At 48.3% G+C, this 23843-nt stretch overlaps 1 protein-coding gene across 3 annotated transcripts in view; it reads right to left on the bottom strand.

The window, feature by feature from the left end:
• Positions 1 to 23843, bottom strand: part of ACP7 (acid phosphatase 7, tartrate resistant (putative)) — a 31927-nt gene that overhangs the window by 5393 nt on the left and 2691 nt on the right. For 2 of the 3 annotated variants that reach the window (XM_083627571.1, XM_083627570.1), the window contains exons 2-12: positions 23025 to 23303; positions 19767 to 19967; positions 16395 to 16577; positions 16158 to 16183; positions 15284 to 15381; positions 13008 to 13070; positions 10075 to 10189; positions 9839 to 9952; positions 5598 to 5655; positions 2897 to 2964; positions 1019 to 1090 (exon numbers count right to left, since the gene is read on the bottom strand). In XM_083627571.1, coding sequence (XP_083483697.1) covers positions 1019 to 1090; positions 2897 to 2964; positions 5598 to 5655; positions 9839 to 9952; positions 10075 to 10189; positions 13008 to 13070; positions 15284 to 15381; positions 16158 to 16183; positions 16395 to 16577; positions 19767 to 19967; positions 23025 to 23133 — 1107 coding nt within the window. In that variant the 5' untranslated portion in view covers positions 23134 to 23303. Of the gene's footprint in view, positions 1 to 1018; positions 1091 to 2896; positions 2965 to 5597; positions 5656 to 9838; positions 9953 to 10074; positions 10190 to 13007; positions 13071 to 15283; positions 15382 to 16157; positions 16184 to 16394; positions 16578 to 19766; positions 19968 to 23024; positions 23415 to 23843 lie in introns of all 3 variants that reach the window. The other variant, XM_083627572.1, reaches the window with a different exon arrangement.

The raw sequence follows: 23843 nt of genomic DNA, 5'->3' as shown, positions 1-23843 counted from the left end.
GCCAGTGTTGAAAAGGCCCTGGCTCTGGTTGAGGCTAATCTGACTTCCTTAGGGCCTGGGACCACAAGGGTGCTGCTATTTATGGACCTTAAGGAATTAAGGATAAAAGGAATTACTTCTTCACGCAATGCATTGTTAAACTACGGAACTCCTTGCCACAGGAGGCAGCGATGGCCGCCAACTGGGATGGCTTTAAAAGAGGATGAGACAAATTCAGAGGGCTATCGGTGACTACTAGTCACAATGGCTATACCAGTGGCTGGGAACCACAGGAGGGGAGAGTGCTTTTGTACTTACGTTGTGCTCATTGATTTCCCACTGAAGCATCTCGTTGCTCCCGGGATGATGCACAAGATGGACCAATGGCCTGATCATATTAGCAGACTCATATTATGTTTTGCCCTAGGTGTCAGGGGCAGAGGAGGAGTGGTGGAGAACCACCTCTCCATCCTGACCCTTCCAGGAAGGAGGAAGAGGAAGACAGTATCGATTTACAACAGGGGTTTGCGGGAGGTCGAAGCTCAGAGGCAGAAGAGGGGGGAAGCTGGTGAATTGTGGGAGAGCCAGAACAACACCTGGCTGACAATTTATCACCGGAAAGCGTGCCAGACCCTCCATCTCCCAGAACCTGGTGAGCCTTGAAAGTAGGAGAACAAAGAGATCAAAGACAGGGAGCACATAGCAGGACCTATAGAGGGGACGAAGAGAATGACAAATGGGGAAGAGATGGGGTGGAGGTGGAGATTCACTTGGGACAACGTCATTATCCAAGAGGCTGGGTTCTACAGCCTCTCTGTAAAGACTGAAATAAAATAGGTCTGTAAGAAATTCTTCCTTGTCTTATACTTTCCTGGGCAGCCAGTCGGGAGCTGCTGACAGCACCCTGACACTAGGCTAGATGGGCAAAAGAGTCTGATATGTGAGGAACTCTGTATATATTCAGAAGGACGGTGTAATTAGCTCATAAGCCACCATTTAAAATTAAGTCTGCCCACCCACCCAAAAACCTCACACTTACAGCTGATCCAGTGATAATATGAACAGGGGCACATGGGTTGGTGTAAGGGGCCTCCGTGCTGCCATTGCAAACCTGAAGGAGAAAGAGAGATGAGGAGGGTTATTCATTTACTGTATTATTATTATTATTGTTTATATACCGCCCTATACCCGGAGGTCTCATGGCGGTTCACAGAAAAGATCACAACATATATAATCAGAATAAAAACAACAACCCAATAACACACCCCCGGAAAAGAGCCACATTTTAAAAGGGCATAGAACAGGGGTCAGCAAACTTTCAGCAGGGGGCCGGTCCACTGTCCCTCAGACCTTGTGGGGGGGCCGGACTATATGGGGGGGAATGAATGAATTCCTATGCCCCACAAATAACCCAGAGATGCATTTTAAATAAAAGGACACATTCTACTCATGTAAAAACATGCTAATTCCTGGACCGTCCGCGGGCCGGATTTAGAAGCCGATTGGGCCAGATCTGGTCCCCCGGCCTTAGAGGAAGAAGAAGAAGAGTTTGGATTTGATATCCCGCCTTTCACTCCCCTTCAGGAGTCTCAAAGCGGCTAACATTCTCCTTTCCCTTCCTCCCCCACAACAAACACTCTGTGAGGTGAGTGGGGCTGAGAGACGTCAGAGAAGTGTGACTGGCCCAAGGTCACCCAGCAGCTGCAGGTGGAGGAGCGGGGAAGCGAACCCAGTTCACCAGATTACGAGTCCATCGCTCTTAACCACTACACCACACTGGCTCCAAACTTAGTTTGCCTACCCATAGTATAGGATCAGATCAAGCAAAGGCCTGCTTAAAAAGGAACGTTTTTGCCTGGCGCCTAAAGGTGTGCAATGAAGGCGCCAGGCAACTTCCCTGGGGAGAGCATTCCAGTACAGTGGTACCTTGGGTTAAGAACTTAATTCGTTCTGGAGGTCCGTTCATAACGTGAAACTGTTCTTAACCTGAAGCACCACTTTAGCTAATGGGGCCTCCTGCTGCCACCACGCCGCTGGAGCACGATTTCTGTTCTCATCCTGAAGCAAAGTTCTTAACCTGAAGCACTATTTCTGGGTTAGCGGAGTCTGTAACCTGAAGTGTATGTAAGCTGAAGCGTATGTAACCCAAGGTACTTTAAATTTACTGTATTTCCTATATATCCCACCTTTTCCTCCAAGGAGCTCAAGTTGGTGGGCTTGGTCCATCCCCCTTCCTCATTTAATCCCCACAACGACCCTGTGAGGTAGGTTAGGCTGAGAGGCGGCCATGACTGGGCCAAGGTAACTCTGGTCTCCCAGGTTCTAGCAGCCCGTATCCCTACACTGTCTCCCATCCAAGCACTAACCAGGCCTGATCCTGCTTAGCTTCCCAGAATCAGATGAGATTGGGCTTGTTCAAGTAAGAAGAGCAGGACTCTTTAGCAGTGGTGAAATTCCTGCTGGCGAGTCTGTGGAATGGCACCAGCCCCTCCAAGGCCAGTTGCCTGAGGTTGGGCAGTTCCACGGAGCAGGGAAGCCTTTTGCAAAAGGAGATCACGTGGCCCAGGATTTGCTGGCAAAACTCTGAGACAGGCATCCCCAAACTCAGCCCTCCAGATGCTTCGGAACTACAATTCCCATCATCCATGTTAGCTAGGGATGATGGGAGTTGTAGTCCCAAAACATCTGGAAGGCCGAGTTTGGGGGTGCTTGATCTGGGATGATGCTCGCTGCTCCCAGCCACTGAAGCCGGCGTGGCAGAGAGCCAGATTCTACAGATTCCAACCCAGCAAGGTCTCCGAATCTCCCACCGCGGAGGTTCTGCTGTGGGGTAAGGACTCTGCCCCTTATCCCGGGTCTCGGGTGCCCTTCTCTGCTTCTGAACAGGACGCTGCCCCTTTGCCAAGCCTGGAATCACCTTGTAGTCGTAGACCGGCCACAGCCTCTCGTAGGAGTGTTCGTGGGCCCACAGCTCCAGGTCAACCCCTGGAGGGAGGAGAAGAAGAGGCTTTTGCAAAGGCAGAGAACAGCAGCCGGTGCCAGCCAGCCAGAGAAGCCCATGCCCCCAACCTCTGTTCCCCCAAAGTCGCCGGCTCCATTGTATTTATGTATTTACTATTAAAATCTTCAACATACAACATCATACAGATTAATAATGAGGTAGAGGGTATGCTTTATCATATGTGGTGGACTTGTAAACCGGGAAAAGAATATTGGGAAATGATATATAATGCATTGGAAAAAAATGTTTGAAAGTAAGGTAAAGGTAAAGGGACCCCTGACCGTTAGGTCCAGTCGTGGCCGACTCTGGGGTTGCGGCACTCATCTCGCTTTATTGGCCGAGGGAGCCGGAGTACAGCTTCCGGGTCATGTGGCCAGCGTGACTAAGCTACTTCTGGCGAAGCAGAGCAGCGCACGGAAACGCCGTTTACCTTCCCGCCAGAGCGGTACCTATTTATCTACTTGCACTTTGACGTGCTTTCAAACTGCTAGGTTGGCAGGAGCAGGGACCGAGCAATGGGAGCTCACCCCGTCGCGGGGATTCGAACCGCCGATCTTCCGATCGGCAAGCCCTAGGCTCTGTGGTTTAACCCACAGCGCCACCCGCGTCCCGCGTTTGAAAGAACCTTTCCAAAAAAGCCAGAGTCCTTTTTGTTGGGGATAATTTAGTCAGAAATTCCCAGGTGTCGAAAAAGATTATGTATGCTAATCATACATAATCATTACGTATGCTACTACTGCAGCCCGTGTTTTGCGAGCTCCAAAAAGAAAATGAGTGAGGTCCCAAACAAAGAAGAATGGCAACTTAAATTGGTGGAATAGGCACACCTCGGAGATTTAACATATAGAAGAATAGAAGAATATACATTGAAAGAAGACTGGAAAATGTTTACTGATTATTTGGGTGAATGTTGTGTACATTTAAAAACACTGGTAGCATTAAGATAAACAGTATAAATATGTTTTGATGGTATAACAATGGATTATGGAATGGTTTAGTTTACGTAAAATATGCAGGGATGTAGAGTATGCAAAATGAACCATGGAAAGAGAAGAAGAGAAGCCATTGATTTAAGGTTGTCTGAATGATTATCTTGAAATGTAAATTAGAAAAACTTAATAAAAACTATAATAAAATAATAATAATAATGAACTATACCACCCTAGACCAGGAGCTGGTCCTTAGGCAATACATGCAAAATAACATTAATTCTAATCTACGTAGAAGGCGATAAACAGTTTAAATTATAAAAACAGTTTTTATAATGTGAGGGGAACCCTCTATTTTCGTTCTTAGCCATGTACATAATAAAGCCGCATCATTTAGTCGCAAAAGAGTATGCTTCGGGGCTTCTGCCAATCTTATTTTACTGTTTGATCTTCTCAATTTTATGTTATTTTATTGTTTGATTGTTCCACAAGTGCCCTTTGCCCTGCTTGGTTGCACCAGTTTGTCAGAGAAGCTCCCCTCCAAGTTCTTCCAGCCTGGGAGTCATTCTGGACTCACAGCTGTCCATGGAGGCGCAGGTCCATTCTGTGTCCAGGGCAGCTGTCTACCAGCTCCATCTGGTACGCAGGATGAGACCCTCCCTGCCCGCAGACTGTCTCGCCAGAGTGGTGCATGCTCTGGTTATCTACCGCTTGGACTACTGCAATGCGCTCTATGTGGGGCAACCTTTGAAGGTGACCCGGAAACTGCAACTAATCCAGAATGCGGCAGCTAGACTGGTGACTGGGAGCAGCCGCCGAGACCACATAACACCGGTCTTGAAAGACCTACATTGGCTCCCAGTACGTTTCTGAACATAATTCAAAGTGTTGGTGTTGACCTTTAAAGCCCTAAACGGCCTCGGTCCAGTATACCTGAAGGAGCGTCTCCACCCCCATCATTCAGCCCGGACACTGAGGTCCAGCTCCGAGGGCCTTCTGGCGGTTCCCTCACTGCGAGAAGCCAAGGTACAGGGAACCAGGCAGAGGGCCTTCTCGGTGGTGGCACCCGCCCTGTGGAACGCCCTCCCATCAGATGTCAAAGCGATAAACAACTACCTGACATTCAGAAGACATCTTAAGGCAGCCCTGTTCAGGGGAGTTTTTAATGTGTGATATTTTAGTGTATTTTTGGTCTCTGTGGAAGCCGCCCAGAGTGGCTGGGGAAACACAGCCAGATGGGTGGGGTACAAATAAATTACTATTATTATTATTATTATTATTATTATTATTATTATTATTCCAGGATCACGTTATCATGAGCCTGGCTGTTTGGAGAAGAGAACTTTAAGCTATAAAAGTTAATATTGTCTCCTGTGAGAAGACCGAGGTCTGTGTCGCTGTTGGAGTTCTTCGGGGCCGATTTATGCTAGCTTTGGTTTAATGTATAACAGTGGCGTAGCGTGGGGGTGCAGGGGGGGCCGGCCGCACCGGGCGCAACATCTGGGGGTTAGGGTTAGGGGGCGCAAATCCACGGGTTAGGGGGCGCAAATCCATGGGTTAGGGGGCGCAAATTACTTGCCTTGCCCCGGGTGCTGACAACCCACGCTACGCCCCTGATGTATAATAATCACAAGAGATCCGATAGCCAGAGTGGAGGTGTGGGCAGGGAAGAGGAGGAGAATGCCTACCGTATTTGTAGAACAGATCCTCCAAGCCAAACTGCTGTGGGTCAAGGCCTCGGCGGATCTGGGAAGTTGAGGTGGGGGGAAAGGAGAGAGAGAGAGAACAGATTAATCCATGCCAGCCCACTCTTTACTCAAGACTCCCCTGTGAAAGAAGCTTGCAATGTTTGGGACTTTTTAGTTTAGAGGAAAGGCGAGTCAGAGGCGAAACAACAGAAATTTTAAAAATTATGCATGTCGTGCAGAAAGCAGATAGAGAAAAGTTTGCCCACCTCTCTCGTAACACTAACGAAGGTGGATGTTGGGAGATTCAGGGTAGATGAAAGAAAGCCCTTCTTCACGCAGCACATAGTTAAAACGGCTGTTATAAGAATTTTAAGGTCTCAAATATAGACTATTCATAAATGCACACCTATCTAAATATATGAGCCACGTGTCTCAAATAGCATGGGAGAGCAATCCCTGAAGCCATTTTGACTCTCCCAATGACCTCAGATATTCCTCTGAGTCTGCAGGACCGGAGGCAAATGGAGCAGGTCTTCCCATTGTCTTTTTGCTTGCAAATCCTGACTTAAGGGTGTATTTGTGTATGAATAGGGTGAGCCTGTGACCTGGATTCAGGAACTAAAGAATGGCCAGGCTGCCCAGGTAATGCAATCAGTGACCATTATCAGGTAGACTGCCATCTTCTGTGATGTATGTATTGGGGGGCAAGGAACCTATTGCAACAGTTCCTTGAATAAAGATGAGGCTTACTAGACACTTTGCTACTCAACATACTCTGGTTGGCCTCTGTTATTTTCTCCTCCCAAAAGGTAACCCACTGAGCCAGTGTGGTGTAGTGGTTAACAGCGGTGGACTCGTAATCTGGTGAACCGGGTTTGCTTCCCCGCTCCTCCACATGCAGCTGCTGGGTGACCTTGGGCCAGTCACACTTCTCTGAAGTCTCTCAGCCCCACTCACCTCACAGAGTGTTTGTTGTGGGGGAGGAAGGGAAAGGAGAATGTTAGCCGCTTTGAGACTCCTTAAAGGGAGTGAAAGGCGGGATATCAAATCCAAACTCTTCTTCTTCTTCTTCTTAAGGACTCTATACAGGCCCTGGAATACCCCATAAGGGAAAGGGAGCAGTTTTCCCCCTATAATACTGTGGAACTCCCTGCCACAGGAGGGAGCAATGGCCACCAACCTTGACAGTTTTAAAAGAGGGATAAGACAAATTCATGGAGGAGTAAGCTTTCAATGGCTCCTACCACAACGGCTATGCTGTGTCCTCCACAATCTGAGGCAGCAACGCTTTTGAACACCTGTTTCTGGAAACCCCAGGAGGGGAGAGTCCTCTTGTGTTCACGTTCTACTCGCTGGTTTCCCACAGGCATTCCCCTGTGGGAACTAGATGGGCAACTGGCCTGATCCAGTAGGCTCTTCCTAGGTTCTTAGGGATTATTGTATAATAATTGTTTGATTATTGTAACTCGCTCTATGCGGGGCTGCCCTTGAGACTGACCCAGAAACTCCAGCGGGTGCAGAATGCCGCGGCAAGGCTCCTTACGGGGTCTTTGCCACAGGATCACATTCATCCAGTGCTTTTCCAACTGCACTGGCTCCCGATGGAGTACAGGGTCAGGTTGAAGGTGCCGGTTTTGACATTTAAAGCCCTATGTGGCCTAGGACCCACGTACCTACGGGACCGCCTCTCCTGGTCTGCCCCACGGAGGACCTTAAGGTCCACAAATGACAACATTTTGAAGGTCCCAGGTCGCAAGGTGTTTAGATTGGTCTCAGCTAGGGCCAGAGACTTTTCAGTACTGGCCCCGACTTGGTGAAACGCTCTGTCACAAGAGACTAGAGCCCTGCGGGACTTGACATCTTTCTGCAGGGCCTGCAAGACAGAGCTGTTCCTCCTGGCCTTTGGTTTGGACTCAGTCTGACCCTGATGTTTCCCTCCCTTTATGGTCTTGATTTATCGGCTATTTTAAAATGAGGCTGCATTTTAAATTGCATTTAACCTGTATTTTAAATTGGTTACCCCCCCCATTATGTTTTTACTGTGATTTTATTGGTGTTAGCTGCCCTGAGCTTGGCACTGGCCGCGGAGGGCGGGGTATAAATAAAATTTATTGTTTTTATTTTTATTATAAGAATGCATCCCCACCTCAGTTCTGCAGAAGACAGGATATGGTACTGAACGGAGAACCCAGCTTCCAAAAAACCTCAGCTCTCATTTTAATAAGCCGAAAAACAAATTTCTAGCCCTCATGGTGGCAAAGATATGCTTGGCAGCGTGGGAACTATTGCCTAGTAAAATCTTAGGAGCAGAAGGGCCTTCCTTCCTTCCACAGCCTCCTGCCTCTTCGTAGTATCTGGGTCAGACGGAATTAGTTGTGCCAAGCATGAAAAGCCCTTCTCTGGCAGAAATGACTGGCAGAATCCGAGACCAGGGAGAAGAGTCGGTGGAAGAAGATTGGAAGAAATTTAAAGACTATCTACAGAAATATTGCAAAATTAATGAATGTTAGAATGATGCTGGATAGAAATTAAGTGGTTTCCAGCTGTAATGCTTTAAGAGAATATGAAAAAAGGGTTATAAATAGGTAAAAACATAATTAAAATGATGTTGGATTGGAAATAAGTGGTATTAGCAACAAAGTTAATAAGAATATGCAAAAATGAATTGGTAATGGATGAAAATACAGAGTTATAAAATGTTAAGATATAGAATTAAGATAAATGAAAGAGGGTAAGGATTTGCTGATTTGATTATTTAAATGGGAATACAAGAAGGGGAGGTGTGAGGAGGTCAAAGAAACAAGCAAATGAGTTTTAAGTTATGAAAAATGGAATTGTTTTTAATTTTCTTATTTTTTCTGTGTTTTTATATGTTGTGTCTTTATTTTTCTTTTTTTCTTTTATTATGTGTTCTTGCATATTTGTTTTTGTAAAACTTCAATAAATATTTCTTAAAAAAAAAAATGAAAAGCCCTTTCTCTACACTGTATGCTCTGCGAATCGGCAGTGGCGTAGCGTGGGTTGTCAGCACCCGGGGCAAGGCAAGTAATTTGCGCCCCCTAACCCGTGGATTTGCGCCCCCTAACCCGTGGATTTGCGCCCCCTAACCCGTGGATTTGCCCTAACCCCAGATGTTGCGCCCGGTGCGGCCGGCCCCCCCTGCACCCCCCACGCTACGCCACTGCGAATCGTTACAGCCTATGGGACATGGCATAACCCCCCCTGTTGACAAGCAGGAAGGTTTGCAGAAGAGGGCGACCAAGATGATCAAGGGTCTGGAAACCAAACCAGGAATGGTTGAAGGAGCTGGGTATGTTTAGCCTGGGAAAGAGGAGACCAAATCCTCAAAAGATTCCATCAACGGTGTCTCCGAAAAATTTTACACATCACTTTGGAAGACAGGTGAACTAATACCAACGTACTGGAAGAAGCAAAGATCACCTGTGTTGAAGCAATGATTCTTCAACATCAACTTCATTGGACTGGTCACGTTGTGTGAATGCCTGATTATCATCTTCCAAAACAACTACTCTATTCCGAACTTAAAAATGGAAAGCGTAATGCTGGTGGTCAACAAGAGAGGTTTAAAGACTGTGTCAAGGCAAATCTAAATAAATGTAGTATAAACACTGACAACTGGGAAACACTGGCCTGCGAGCGCTCCAGTTGGAGAACAGCCTTGACCAAAGGTGTCCTGGGCTTTGAAGACACTCGAACTCAGGACGCAAGGGAGAAACGTGCTAGGAGGAAGGCACGCTTGGCAAATCCACACCGGGATCAACTCCCACCCAGAAACCTATGTCCCCACTGTGGAAGGACGTGTGGATCCAGAATTGGCCTCCACAGTCACTTACAGACTCACTGTTAAAACCGTGTTTATGGAAGACAATCTTACTCGGCTACGAGGGATCGCCAGAGAAGAAGATCTGAAGGGCTGTCACAAGGAAGAGGGAGTCAGCTTGTTTTCTGCTACTCCAGAGGGTAGGACTTGAACCAACGGATTCAAATGACAAGCAAGAAGATTCGCATTAAACTTTAGGAGGAACTTCCTGGCGGTAAGAGCTGTTTGACAGTGGAAAGGGGTCCCTCAGAAGGTGGAAAGGACTCTCCTTGGTTGGAGAGTGTTAGCAGAAGTTGCGTAGCCATCTGCCAGGGATTCCGGCATTGCCTGGGGTTGGACTAGATGAACCCTTGGTGTCCATTCTACACCTACGATTCTATGGTTCCTTCCTCTCACTTACAATGCTCTCGTACAGCGTACAGTCATCCTGGTCGTTGTTGGAGCAGTACATGGGCCTGTGCCCCATGGTAATGATCCAGGGACGTTCCTTGCGCCGTTCAGGCTGGTTCGCCTCCTGCCGGAGAGGTAAAGGTAGCTGTCAGCAGTGAGTGGGGGGTGGCAACCCTCCCAGAGGCAAGCTGTCACTTTCCCCCTTCCCACCTCACCCCCCCAAAAAACATGGGGTCTGCTCCTCACCTGCAGGTCCTTCTCCAGCCACTGAAATTGCTCTGCCACAAGCTGCTCTCCATATTTCAAGAAGAAGTAGACCTCGGTGGAGAAGGAAATGATGTGGGCAGGTCCAATGTCCCAGCTGAGGGGGCAAGATGAGAAGTCAGGGGACCCCAGGGGAACAGCAACAGGCCTCACTATGTAAGGAATGACTGGGAACAGCCGCCAAGACCCCATAACACCGGTCCTGAAAGACCTACAGTGGCTCCCAGGATGTTTCCAGGAACAATTCAAAGTATTGGTGCTGACCTTTAAAGCCCTAAACAGCCTCAAAGGCCCGGTATACCTGAAGGAGCGTCTCCTCCCCCATTGTTCAGCCCAGATGCTGAGGTCCAGCGCCGAGGGCCTTCCGGCGGTTCCCTCACTGCGAGAAGCCAAGTTACAGGGAACCAGGCACAGGGCCTTCTCGGTGGTGGCACCTGCCCTGTGGAACGCCCTCCCAGCAGATGTCAAGGAAATAAACAACTGCAGTGGAACCTCGGGTTGCGAACATAATCCGTGACGGAGGCACGTCTGAAACCAGCAGCGTTCGTAACATGCAGCGCCACGTCTTCTGCGCACGCGCACGATGCGATTTGGTCTTCTGCGCATGCGCAAGCAGCGAAACCCAGAAGTAACCCTTTCCGGTACTTCCGGGTTTCCCACGGTCCGCAACCTGAAAATGCGTAACCCGAAGCATCTGTAACCCGAGGTACCACTGTATTTGACGTTTAGAAGACATCTGAAGGCAGCCCTGCTTAGGGAAGTTTTTAATGTTTGATGTTTTATCGTGTTTTTAATATTCTGTTGGGAGCTGCCCAGAGTGGCTGGGGAAACCCAGCCAGATGGGCGGGGTTTAAATAATAAATTATTATTATTATTATTATTATTATTATTATTATTATTATTAGGAGTGTCACACTTCAAGATGGCAAGGCCCAGCCCTAGAATGCAGCAGGCTGGGCTGCTCACAACTCCCTTTCCTCTACGCTCCTGTGCACCCAGCTTGGCTTGTGTTTAAACCAGCCAATCGCTCCGGGGAGATGCTCCAAATTCTTCCAACTGATTTACCCAGCATCGAGTCATTGACCCAAAGCAATGGCTCCAAGTTACAAGAAGGGAGATTCCGTCGAAACATCAGGAAGAACTTTCTGTGAGTAAGAGCAGTTTGACAGGGGGACGGACTCCCTCGGAAGCTGCTGGACTCTCCTTCCATGGAGGTTTTAAAGCAGAGGTTGGACGACCCTCTGTCATGGATGCTTGAGTTGAGATTCCTGCATTGCAGGGGGCTGGACTGGATGACCCCAGGGGTCCCTTCCTACAATTCTAGGATTGAGAAGCTGTGTGGTTCTCAAACTTTTTTAGATACCTGCCCCTGCAGTTCCATAAACTCATCCCCAGTGCCCTCTACTCTATGAAAAGCACTGTTCAGAATAGCACTTTGCAAGACCCACTAAGGAAGATGCTGTTGTTGTTGTTGTTTAGTCGTTTAGTTGTGTCCGACTCTTCGTGACCCCATGGACCAGAGCACGCCAGGCACTTCTGTCCTCCACTGCCTCCCGCAGTTTGGTCAGACTCATGCTGGTAGCTTTGAGAACACTGTCCCACCATCTTGTCCTCTCTCATCCCCTTCTCCTTGTGCCCTCCATCTTTCCCAACATCAAGGTCTTTTCCAGGGAGTCTTCTCTTCTCCTGAGGTGGCCAAAGTCTTGGAGCCTCAGCTTCAGGATCTGTCCTTCCAGTGAGCACTCAGGGCTGATTTCCTTCAGAATGGAGAGGTTTGATCTTCTTGCAGTCCATGGGACTCTCAAGAGTCTCCTCCAGCACCAGAATTCAAAAGCATCAATTCTTCGGCGATCAGCCTTCTTTATGGTCCAGCTCTCACTTCCATACATCACTTCTGGGAAAACCATAGCTTTAACTATACGGACCTTTGTTGGCAAGGTGATGTCTCTACTTTTTAAGATGCTGTCTAGGTTTGTCCATGGACAAACTCCATGGACAAAGACTAAGGAAGATAGTGACACAATAAAATTCAAGCCAGGAACAATTAATTGCCTGTTTAATCAAAATCCAATTAAAACTATTTAGTTTAATTAATTCACCCAACGGGTGAACTTGGTCCCGTGATACCAGCTTTTCAAACTCTGAGAGTCGTTTACACCTTCAGCAAACCCCTGCCTCTCTTAGGGCCCCCTGGGGAATACCACCTCTTTTGCAGAGGGCGCTGCCACTCACTTTGTGAACCCCTGAGCTCTCCTGGGCATGGCCAGTGATGCCCTCAAGGTAACGGACGTGACTTCTGCAATAGACCCTTTTCCAGGAAGCTTGCATTTTACACAAATCAGCATACAGTGGTGCCCCGCAAGATGAATGCCTCGCTAAACGAAAAACCCGCAAGACGAAAGGGTTTTCCGATTTTTTAGCGGCTTCGCAAGACGAATTTCCCTATGGGCTTGCTTCGCAAAACGAAAGCCCATAGGGAAATCTCCGGGGACAGCGGGGAAGCGCAGCGCGCCTTCTCCTCTGTTCCCAGACCTGTCCTGAAGGCTTGCGGTGGGAGGAAGGTTTTCCTCCCCACCGCCAACATTCAGAAGGCTGTTCTGAAGGCTGGCGGTGGGGAGAAAAGTCCTTCTCCCCCCGCCAGCCTTCAGAAGAGGTCCGGGGACAGACTGTGGTCTCCATAGGAATGCATTAATTGATTTTCAATGCATTCCTATGGGAAACCGTGCTTCGCAAGACGAAAAACTCGCAAGAAGAAAAAACTTGCGGAACGAATTAATTTCGTCTTGCGAGGCACCACTGTAAATGCACACATTACCCGGATGACTCTAGTGACACGCCATCTCTTCAGCATTTTGCAAGACGGCCACCAACGAGCAGGAAATCCGGCCGCTTTGCCTGGGCTAGACGACACTCACCTGTACCAGAGGCTCTCCGTGTCACCGGGCATGTTGAAGCGGAAGCGGTAGTTGGAGAAGTTGCTGAAAGAGGAAGCGAGGGAGAAAGTCACGGGGGGAGAGGGACGTCTCAGCCCCTGCCCTTCATTTTGAAGTTTATATGTAATAATAATAAATTTATTATTTATACCCCCCCATCTGTCAGCATGTAACTCCTGTGCTCAGGGATTTGTGCCGGTTGCCAATTTGATACTGGGTTGCTATTTGTATATAAAGCCCTGAGCAACTTGGCACCATTTTACCTGTGAGGTCGCTTTGAACGGTGGAATTGGCACCATTCCTGGTGCCACATAATAGTGGCATTTGTCTGTCTTGGAAGACAGTGGAGGAGTGCATCTTTGGGGGAGAGGTCAAGCTGTTGGGATAGTTGCAGCTGAGACCAATATGGGAGAGACATGTTTTGCTGCAGTTGGGGCAGAGAAAGGCGTCTGCAGATGCAGCATGGCGTTTCTTCTCTCTGCCCTCCTCCCAGTGGTCATTCCTCTTCTGGTCACTGCTGTTGGATGCACAACCTGACCGTCTGTCTCCAGGCATAGTGGTCGCCTACAAGGGATTCCCACACAGCGGGATTGACGCTGCCAGCCTTCGTGTCATGTTGGCAGACATGCTCGTACCTACGGAACGGCCTCTCCCGGTCTGCCCCACGGAGGACCTTAAGGTCCATAAACAGCAGCACCCTAGAGGTCCCGGGCCCTAAGGAAGCCAGATTAGCCTCAACCAGAGCCAGGGCCTTTTCAACACTGGCCCCGGCCTGGTGGAACGCTCTGTCTCATGAGACCAGGGCCCTGTGGGATCTGATTTCTTTCCACAGGGCCTGTAAGACAGAGTTGTTCCGCCTGGCCTTTGGCTTGGAATCAGTTTGATTCCTTTCCCCTCTTTCCTTTTTCCTTTTTCCTTCTGTGATGGAACTCCTATTTGGGGACTTCCCTGGCTTTTTTTCTGGCCCACGTAGGACCAGTCTGGATAGTTGGCCTTGGTGAAGACTTGACGTTTTCATCCCCCAAAAGTTTTTGATTTGAGTTTCTACTGAAAGGAGGCTGCATTTTAATGTTGTACTTTAATCTAGTTTTTAAGCTGTATTTTAATCAGTTGTTTTTATACCTGGTGTTAGCCGCCCTTGGCTGGGGAGGGCAGGGTATAAATAAAATATTATTATTATTATTATTATCATTATTATCATCATCATCATCATCATCATCATCATCATCATCTTTGTAGTTCAAAGTTGGTCTGATGCCGGAAGCCAGCTCCCCAAATAGCACATCCTTGGGGCTCCTGCCATCTTCGATTCTGTGGACATGGCCAAGCCAGCGTAGGCATCACTGAGGCAGGAGTGCAAACATGTACATGTGAAAAGGATCTAGGAGTCTTGGTGGACCACAAACTTGACATGAGCCAACAGTGTGACGCGGCAGCTAAAAAAGCCAATGCAATTCTGGGCTGCATCAATAGGAGTATAGCATCTAGATCAAGGGAAGTAATAGTGCCACTGTATTCTGCTCTGGTCAGACCTCACCTGGAGTACTGTGTCCAGTTCTGGGCACCACAGTTCAAGAAGGACACTGACAAACTGGAACGTGTCCAGAGGAGGGCAACCAAAATGGTCAAAGGCCTGGAAACGATGCCTTATGAGGAACGGCTAAGGGAGCTGGGCATGTTTAGCCTGGAGAAGAGGAGGTTAAGGGGTGATATGATAGCCATGTTCAAATATATAAAAGGATGTCACATAGAGGAGGGAGAAAGGTTGTTTTCTGCTGCTCCAGAGAAGCGGACACGGAGCAATGGATCCAAACGACAAGAAAGAAGATTCCACCTAAACATTAGGAAGAACTTCCTGACAGTAAGAGCTGTTCGACAGTGGAATTTGCTGCCAAGGAGTGTGGTGGAGTCTCCTTCTTTGGAGGTCTTTAAGCAGAGGCTTGACAACCATATGTCAGGAGTGCTCTGATGGTGTTTCCTGCTTGGCAGGGGGTTGGACTCGATGGCCCTTGTGGTCTCTTCCAACTCTATGATTCTATGATTCTATGTTTGCTGGGAATATGGGCTTGGGGAAGCACATCTTTGTTTGAGACTCTGTCCTGCCATGTGATGCCCAAAATCTTCCTGATGCACCTGTTCCACACCTGTAAGAACTCGATCTTTGAAACGCCCTGCCTACTGACATCTGGGATGGGCCTTCAATGTACCCTCTCCAGCGCCTGCTAAAACCAGTTTATTCTCAGCCAGTTGCTACTCACTATTTTTCTTCGTGATTCCCAGGGCAAGTCATGTACGGCACCAAGGCGGCCACAGGCTCAATCTTCCTCATGAAGGCATCCCCAACGTAGGAATTGCTCTGCAAGACAGGGAAAAGCACGCTTGGGGTGAGGGGAAGTGTCTGGCTCCCCAAAGCACAGACAGAGCCACCCACAAGGATTCTACACCAACGCTCCACACCCCTGTATGTTTCCACGAAGTTTCCGGTGTGTTGCAACAGTCCAGTCTAGACAGAACTGAGGTCCGATGTTGACACGCCAACGTAAGCCTCGTCATGCAAAACAGGGAAGCCAAACGCAAGCTGAAAGAACTTGTGCAAATCTGCTTCACGTCGAGTTGCCTTGGCAGAGGATTTTGACTTCTCATAAGCTCAGAGGAGCACACAGACTTTGGCATCAGCCAGGCTGATGTGGTTACTCCACAGGCACCGGCATGAGGGCAGCTGAGGGCAGCCATTTCAGCAGTGAGAAGCAGAACTCGCTCTATCAGCTCTGTGGGGGCAGGCCAGCTCTGCCATTGCACAACAACTGCTTAAGAATCGATGGCTGGGTTTTGTTTTTTCCTCTCCCCTCCCCATCCCTTTCCCCTTGCATGTCATATTATTATTATTACTTTCTTTATTATTGTAAGCCTATGGAACTGGGACTGTCTTGCTTTGGTGGTATGTAAGCCACGCTGGGAGCCTTTTTGACCCGGATTCAACTGCTCTAAGTAAATAACAATTTTTAAACCACCCATTCCCAATCCCAAAGGTAGCAAGTCCTCTTTAGCTGTGATTCCTGCATTGCAAGGGGGGGGGGATGAACTAGATGGCCCTTTGGATGCCTCCCAATTCTACAGTTACGTAGTTCTTACCGTGTCCAAGTCGTAGGCGAAATCCCCTGTGGAGGGAAACCAGATTGGAGTCAAACAGGGTAAGGGCTATTTGCAGGGGACAAAAGGGGACTTTTTATTTTTAAGAAGTACAGATGCTGGTCTTCTCCTCCAAATCAGGAAGGGGTTCATAGGGAGAGCTGGCTTCGCGCACACACACACACACACACACCCCCCAAGATAAATCCTCAGACGGGACTAGTCCCTCTCTGATCGTACCTACGTGCAGCACCACATCAAACAAGCCCATCTCGGCCTCCTGCTGCAGTCGAGGCAAGGACTGGGGGTTCTCCAGGCCCATGTCCCCAAAGATGGCGAAGCGGGGGCTCCAGTCGGTGCCGTTCAGCAAGGCCCAGAAACCGTAGGACCTGCTCCAGCCCTGTTCACTTCCACAGCGGTAGGCTGCAAAGGAGGACAGGAGAGATCAGCTCGGAAGCTCCCAGGTTAATTTTCCAGGTGGGATATACAGGCTGTAAAGGAATGGGTTCCTGTGCAGTCAGTCTGAAACGGGACCCAAAATCCCCATTTTTCCTCCTCCAAGGGAGCATTTCTAAAATGCATTAACTTGAGCTCTTGAGCCAATGTGTAAACAGAAAGCCAGCTGTATAAACAAGTGCTCAAAGCCCTTTCCTTTATCAGTCTGTGACGGCAATGGATGGCCTTGCCAGTTCCGAGTGGAGCAGGGATGGCGCGTCTGGGTCTTATCTTACATCCTGACCACAAAGACGCACAGACCTTGTCAGGTCTGACAAGAGACCCGGGAACGGCGCCAGGAGTGCTCTTAGAGTTGGTGACCTCCTGCCCCAAGATAAGAGTATAGGAACAGGAACAGCCTTTTATGGTCAAGAGTACCGGAACAGGAATATCTGTTTATGGTCATGGATGTCAACTTACGTGTATAAGCTGACGTGGTTGGATTCCTGGGGAAGGGGGGGGAGGGTGCCTGAGTATATATATATACTGCATGAAATATCTCATTTTTTTGGACTTGCTGTGGACTGACCACGCAAGTGCCTTCTGCTATCCGGAGAGCAGAATAAACTCTTTCTCTGAATCAACCTCGGTGTCATTTGACTTCCTTTCTCCCTCCTGGGAGCAACGCAGACCCAATCGGTGAACTCCAATAAGGCTACAGCTGCGCTTGAAAGCTCGTTCATTTCCTGCCCCCAAACGAAATGTGCCCATTGGTGATGTGGGAGACAGCAGCACTCCCTCCCCACCCCACCTGCAAACAACCCGAGTTGACCTTGGACACCCTTTGCCAACCTGGTGCCCTGGGTTGATGGGAGTCGTACTTCAGAACATCTGCACCGGGTTGACAAAGGCTGGCCCAATGATGGACTTTTGGGAGCTAGCTGACCTGACCGGAAGAGTCCGCGACCAGAAGGAGGAGGAGCACCAAGAGGAATGGAAGAAATTTAAAGACTATTTAGCTAAATACGTTAATAGAAATATTTGTGAGTAACAGATTGGCCTAGGATTTAATAATGTCAAATGCATAATATTATGGATAGAAGTCAAAATGAAAAGAAGGAAAGATGTTAATTGAACAAGTAAATCTCATATGAAAATAGTGTTGGAAAACTGCTACAATGAACTATTTGGAAACTCAGCTAGGGGGATTTGAGGAAGTCACCCAACAAGGATAACAAAAGTGGGATTATAACAGGATAAATGTCTGTTTGTCTGCTTGTTTTTTGATATTGTAATGTTTTTCTTGTTTGTTGTTATGTTTGTTATAATTTTGGAAAATCAATAAAAAAAAATGGGGGGGGGGAGACATAGGCTGGCCCAGGATATCTCCGTACCCAATGCAGGGCAACCACATGGCTCTCACCTTCTAAGCAGTTTCCAAATACTTTTCAGGCCTCCGCCCCCTCGGTTCCACAAACTCACCCCCGGCACCCCCTACCCTGTTGTTGTTGGCATTCGTCTGTCTGGAGAGACAATGGAGTGCGCTTCTTGGGGTGAAGTCAAACTGCTGCATTACCAGCACCAAAGTGAACTCTCTGGGGCGCAAGCCTGGGCAGTGTGTCTGAAGGTCCTGGGCTGCCCAGATGACAAGACCCCCCTCTCAGCCTTGCTCATGTGGTCCAAAGGAAAGCAGAACAAGAGATCCGGCAATAACTTGACTGCAGGAATTGCCGGAAGGAGGCGTACAAGGCACACCATCCAACCGTCTTAGGGACTCCAATCCAGATTCATGTAAGGTTTGCTCCTTAAGGTAAAGGTAAAGGGACCCCTGACCATTAGGTCCATTCGTGACCGACTCTGGGGTTGCGGCACTCATCTCGCTTTACTGGCCGAGGGAGCCGGCGTACAGCTTCCGGGTCATGTGGCCAGCAGGACTAAGCCGCTTCTGGCGAACCAGAGCAGCGCACGGAAACGCCGTTTACCTTCCTGCCAGAGCGGTACCTATTTATCTACTTGCACTTTGAGGTGCTTTCGAACTGCTAGGTTGGCAGGAGCAGGGACCGAGCAACGGGAGTTCACCCCGTCGCGGGGATTCGAACCGCCGACCTTCTGATCAGCAAGTCCTAGGCTCTGTGGTTTAACCCACAGCGCTACCTGGTTTGCTCCTTAGCAGGGCTTTTTTCCAGCCAGAACTCACTAAAACTCAGTTCCGGCACATTTCAGGTGGACGCCATTGCTGTTCTAAGAGAACAGGGGAGGCATTTGTGGTGAGTTCCAGTACTGTTTTTTTCTTGAAAAACAGCACTGCTCTTTAGCCTTTTCTTCTCCCGAAGATGTTCCGCAAGGCAGCAGAGACTTAGGGTCCTTCTCCTAGCCTTTAAATAGAGGACTGCCCTTTCCAAAGCAAGTCACACGGCCACCCTAAGCTGGAGAAGGTCCATGTCCACTTTTGCCTTATTCACAACCACCCTGTGAGGCAGGTGAGGCATAAAGTCGCCCCTGGAGCTTTGTCACAAAAGCAGAGATTTGAACTCAGATCTCCTTTTCCTACTGCTCCACTGCACTGACCATCTCTCCCAATAACACCGAGAGCCTAATTTATTTACTCTCAGATTATGTATGCATGCTCAGAGTAGTCTTTGTAGTTAAAAGAATTTCTTTTGATCTAACTTTGTCCCCACGTGGGGTTTCTTGAAATGCTCAGAAGAATCTGATTGGTTCTTACGAACACTGTGTAAAAAGTTCTTTTGTGAATAAAACGACCTGGGCCGAGGGGTGGAGAGACGCAGAGATTATTATACGCACCCTTCTCAGAGACTTGCTGGTTCAAGCCTCTGTGTGTATTCTTATTAATCAGAGTTCAATCCTTCCTTTACTTTGGGAACGCCTCACATAAAGCCCTGGACAACTTGGCACCATTTTACCTGTGAGATCGCTTTGATTGGTGGAATTGGCACCATTACTGGTGCCGCATAATAGTGGCATCTGTCTGTCTTGGAAGACAGCGGAGGACACCACCAAGGCCTAATCCCTGCCTCCGCCGTGGCTCCTTCTGGGATCAGACCCTGCTTGCTAGAGACATTGGCAGCTCAGTCAACAGAGAGGTGGCTAGGGTCGAGGCTCGGCGGGTCTCTGGCACCTCTCACCAAACATTTCCAGAACGCCGGCAGGCCTTACCATAGCGCTGTCCTGGCACGAGACCCTGGAGGGTGACCCTGTGGATGAACATGGTGTGCCTGAGCTTCCCGCCATCCACGAACCGCGTGGCGTCTCCTCTGGCCGAGCGAGTGAAGGCCTCTCCCGGATCGGGGCCAAACTCCACGATGGATTCTGCCGGGCCAAAGGTGGTCCAGGTGACCATCATGGTGGTGGGGTCTCCTGCGGGGAAGGGACAGGGCAGCTGTGTTAAGAACATCAGAACTAGATGCCTTTTCCAAAGAAGGAAACAGGATCTGAGCACAAAGAACCCTTTCCCACTCCCGGTGCTTCCAGCAACAGGATCACCGCTACCAGTGAAGGCAGAGCATAGCCATCATGACTAACAGCCATCGAAAACCCTCTCCTCCATGATAAGCTACAGCACAGGAAGTTACAAAGGTTCCTGATGCAAACCCTTGTTAGGATATTGATGTTCCTGTTTCACCTAAACAGATATGTGGAGCTGTTGTATGTCACATGACTGTTTACATTCCAGCACAGCTTGCTGGGAACTTCAGTTTGTGTATAGCTTTTGCCTTATGCTGCTTCTTGCTCTTAGACAAGAAGGACAGCAGACATGTTTTATTCAGCATACCTATGCTGAATAAACTGCTTGTAAATATGCTTTACATATTCCTCTGTCCGCCCTTCCGTGGCAAAGAGTTAATTACTCTGCTGATTAGAGCGTGCTCCAGCTTCTGAAGAGTTCTGAAACTGCAGGTCGCTGATTTATGCTGTGCCAAGGACCGGGAGTTTGCCCGGCTGCCAGCCGGTGGGCTGGAGCCAGCTGGGGGCCTGCCTAAGGCCCCCGTTCCCTTGGACGCATCTCATCAACCCCATCCACCCCAGCCCTGAATTACCTTATGTGTAAATATCCTTGTGGTTGAGAAGGTGGTTGAGAAGGTGATTAATAAATCAATAGTTGCTACTATTATTATCTGAAGAAGTGTGCATGCACACAAAAGCTCATACCAATAACAAAGTTAGTTGGTCTCTAACGTGCTACTGGAAGGATTTTTTTTATTTTGTTTCAACTACGGCAGACCAACATATCTACCGTATTTTTCGCTCTATAAGACGCACCAGACCATAAGACACACCTAGTTTTTGGAGGAGGAAAACAAGAAGAAAAATATTCTGAATCCCAGAAGCCAGAACAGCAAGAGGGATCGCTGTGCAGTGAAAGCAGCAATCCCTCTTGCTGTTCTGGCTTCTGGGATAGCTGCGCAGCCTGCATCTGCTCCAAGACGCACACACATTTCCCCTTACTTTTTAGGAGGGAAAAAGTGAGTCTTATAGAGCAAAAAATACGGTACCTACCTGTAGCTATTATTATTATTATTATTATTATTATTATTATTATGCCTTTATCCAAAGATCTCAGTGCAGCGTACAACACTAAGAACATAATTTATGGAGCTTAATAATAAAAACGCAATACACAGCATAAACCATATTGTTAAGCTGCTGAGAGTCAGGAATGGCTGCTGGCACTGCAAACCACTATCAGATCTGTCTTGCAGATACAGACCCAGGGAGGTTCAGCTGCTGCCTTCATTTTATAAAACTTTAACCGCCAGGTAAAGAAGTTCCTCTTCATCCAGGCCTTGGGCTGACTGACACCCTATAACCTGTTAAGTGTTAGTTGCGGGAGGGAGGTTATTGGTTGATTTTCTTCTCGTTCTTGTTTTTATTATGCATTTTGTGTTTTTATCTTGTATTTTTAAGCTGTCAACTGCCTGAGATCTATGGATGAAAGGCCAGGTGAAGATGAAGATGATGATGATGAAGAAGACGACCTAGTTTATTTTATTTACAGGTAGGTAGCCGTGTTGGTCTGCCGTAGTCGAAACAAAACGAAACAAAAATTCCTTCCAGTAGCACCTTAGAGACCAACTAAATTTGTTATTGGTATGAGCTTTCGTGTGCATGCACACTTCTTCAGATACACTGAAACAGAAGTCACCGGACCCTTATATATGGTAAAAGGGTGGGAAGGGTGGTGGGAATGGGTGATTGGCTGATAGGTGTGGTAAACCTGTTGACGACTGTTAACGACTGCAATCTCCCAGGACATTCTATACAAGATCTCAAAGTAGCTGTCTTATTACAAAACAATTTCAGAAATAGACTGGAAAGAGAAGTTGCTGAATTGCAACTTATTACCAAACTTAAAACCATGGAGAGACCTGGTGTGAATAGAGACATTGGATTCTTATCTCATTATACATAATAAAGCTACTTTTAGCCATCTCACCCCTTGCTTTTCCCTGTAAGACCAATTGCAGTCATTAACAGTCAACAGGTTTACCACACCCATCAGCCAATCACCCCTTCCCACCACCCTTCTGAGTAATACCCCTCCCCACCCTCTCAATATATATAATGGTCTGGTGACTTCTGTTTCAGTGTATCTGAAGAAGTGTGCATGCACACGAAAGCTCATACCAATAACAAACTTAGTTGGTCTCTAAGGTGCTACTGGAAGGATTTTAATTTTTTTTAGAAGAAGAAGAAGAGTTTGGATTTGATATCCCGCCTTTCACTCCCTTTAAGGAGTCTCAAAGCGGCTAACATTCTCCTTTCCCTTCCTCCCCCACAACAAACACTCTGTGAGGTGAGTGAGGCTGAGAGACTTCAGAGAAGTGTGACTGGCCCCCAGCAGCTGCAGATGGAGGAGCGGGGAATCGAACCCGGTTCACCAGATTACGAGTCCACCGCTGTTAACCACTACGCCACACTGGCTCAGTGGGTTACCTTTTGGTAGGAGAAAATAACAGAGGCCAACCAGAGTATGTTGAGTAGCAAAGTGTCTAGTAAGCCTCATCTTTATTCAAGAAACTGTTGCAATAGGTTCTCCGCCTCCCAATACATACATCACAGAAGAAGGCAGTCTACCTGATAATGGTCACTGATTGCATTACCTGGGCAGCCTGGCCATTCTTTAGTTCCTGAATCCAGGTCACAGGCTCACCCTATTCATACACAAATACACCCTTAAGTCAGGAAGCGAACCCAGTTCACCAGATTACGAGTCTACCGCTCTTAACCACTACACCACACTGGCTCTCTTTTTAGCTTATTTTATGTTTGCAAGTTCTTTTAAATTGTTTATAATATTGTTTTTAATGCTGTGACCTGTCCTGGGACGTTGGGTAATAAATATATTAATCTTCCATCATCATCAAATGGGTAGAGACTAAAGACGGGCAAATCCCCCTTAGCCGTAAAACTCACCTGGATAGGATAGGTGCACCTGCTCAGGCTGGGTGTAGCTGAACCCTTCGCACTGCAGGTGAGGGAGCCACAGGAAGAGGAAGCCAAACAGCCTCCCCAGTCGACTCATGCTGCACACCCCCACCAAGATCTCCTCTCCGCTGAAATCCTTCAGAAGTGAACTCAGACCAGCTGCAAACCTTGGCAGGGTGGCTGCAAGCCGGTCTGCTAAGTCACAGGGCTATTATAATGTCCTCCGTTGCAAACTGCTGATGCAGCTTTGCACTCAGAAACCCGAGGCTGGGGGAGAAAAAAGTTCAGAGAGAGTCCAGGATTACTGCAGGGCAACCGAGGCCAGCGAACAACAAGAGCCAGACGAGCCACAAAGACAAAACGCCGTGGGTGCTGGTCCTTGGAAGAAAGGGACGCTTTATGGTAGCTCTACTGTCTGTGGAAGGGACGCGGGTGGCGCTGCGGGTTAAACCACAGAGCCTAGGACTTGCCAATCAGAAGGTCGGCGGTTCGAATCCCCGCAACGGGGTGAGCTCCCGTTGCTCTATCCCTGTTCCTGCCAACCTAGCAGTTTGAAAGCATGTCAAGTGCAAGTAGATAAATAGGTACTGCTCTGGCGGGAAGGTAAACGGCGTTTCCGTGCGCTGCTCTGGTTCGCCAGAAGCAGCTTAGTCATGCTGGCAACATGACCCGGAAGCTGTACGCCGGCTCCCTTGGCCAGTAAAGCAAGATGAGCGCCGCGACCCCAGAGTCGGCCACGACTGGACCTAATGGTCAGGGGTCCCTTTCCCTTTACTGTCTGTGGAATCTCATGGCGCAACGAGTCAG

Source organism: Podarcis filfolensis (genome assembly GCF_964270895.1).
Source record: "Podarcis filfolensis genome assembly, chromosome: 8".
Classification (NCBI taxonomy): Eukaryota; Metazoa; Chordata; class Lepidosauria; order Squamata; family Lacertidae; genus Podarcis; species Podarcis filfolensis.
The sequence above is the reverse complement of the archived record's forward strand: the minus strand, read 5'-3'. Positions and strand labels throughout refer to the sequence as shown.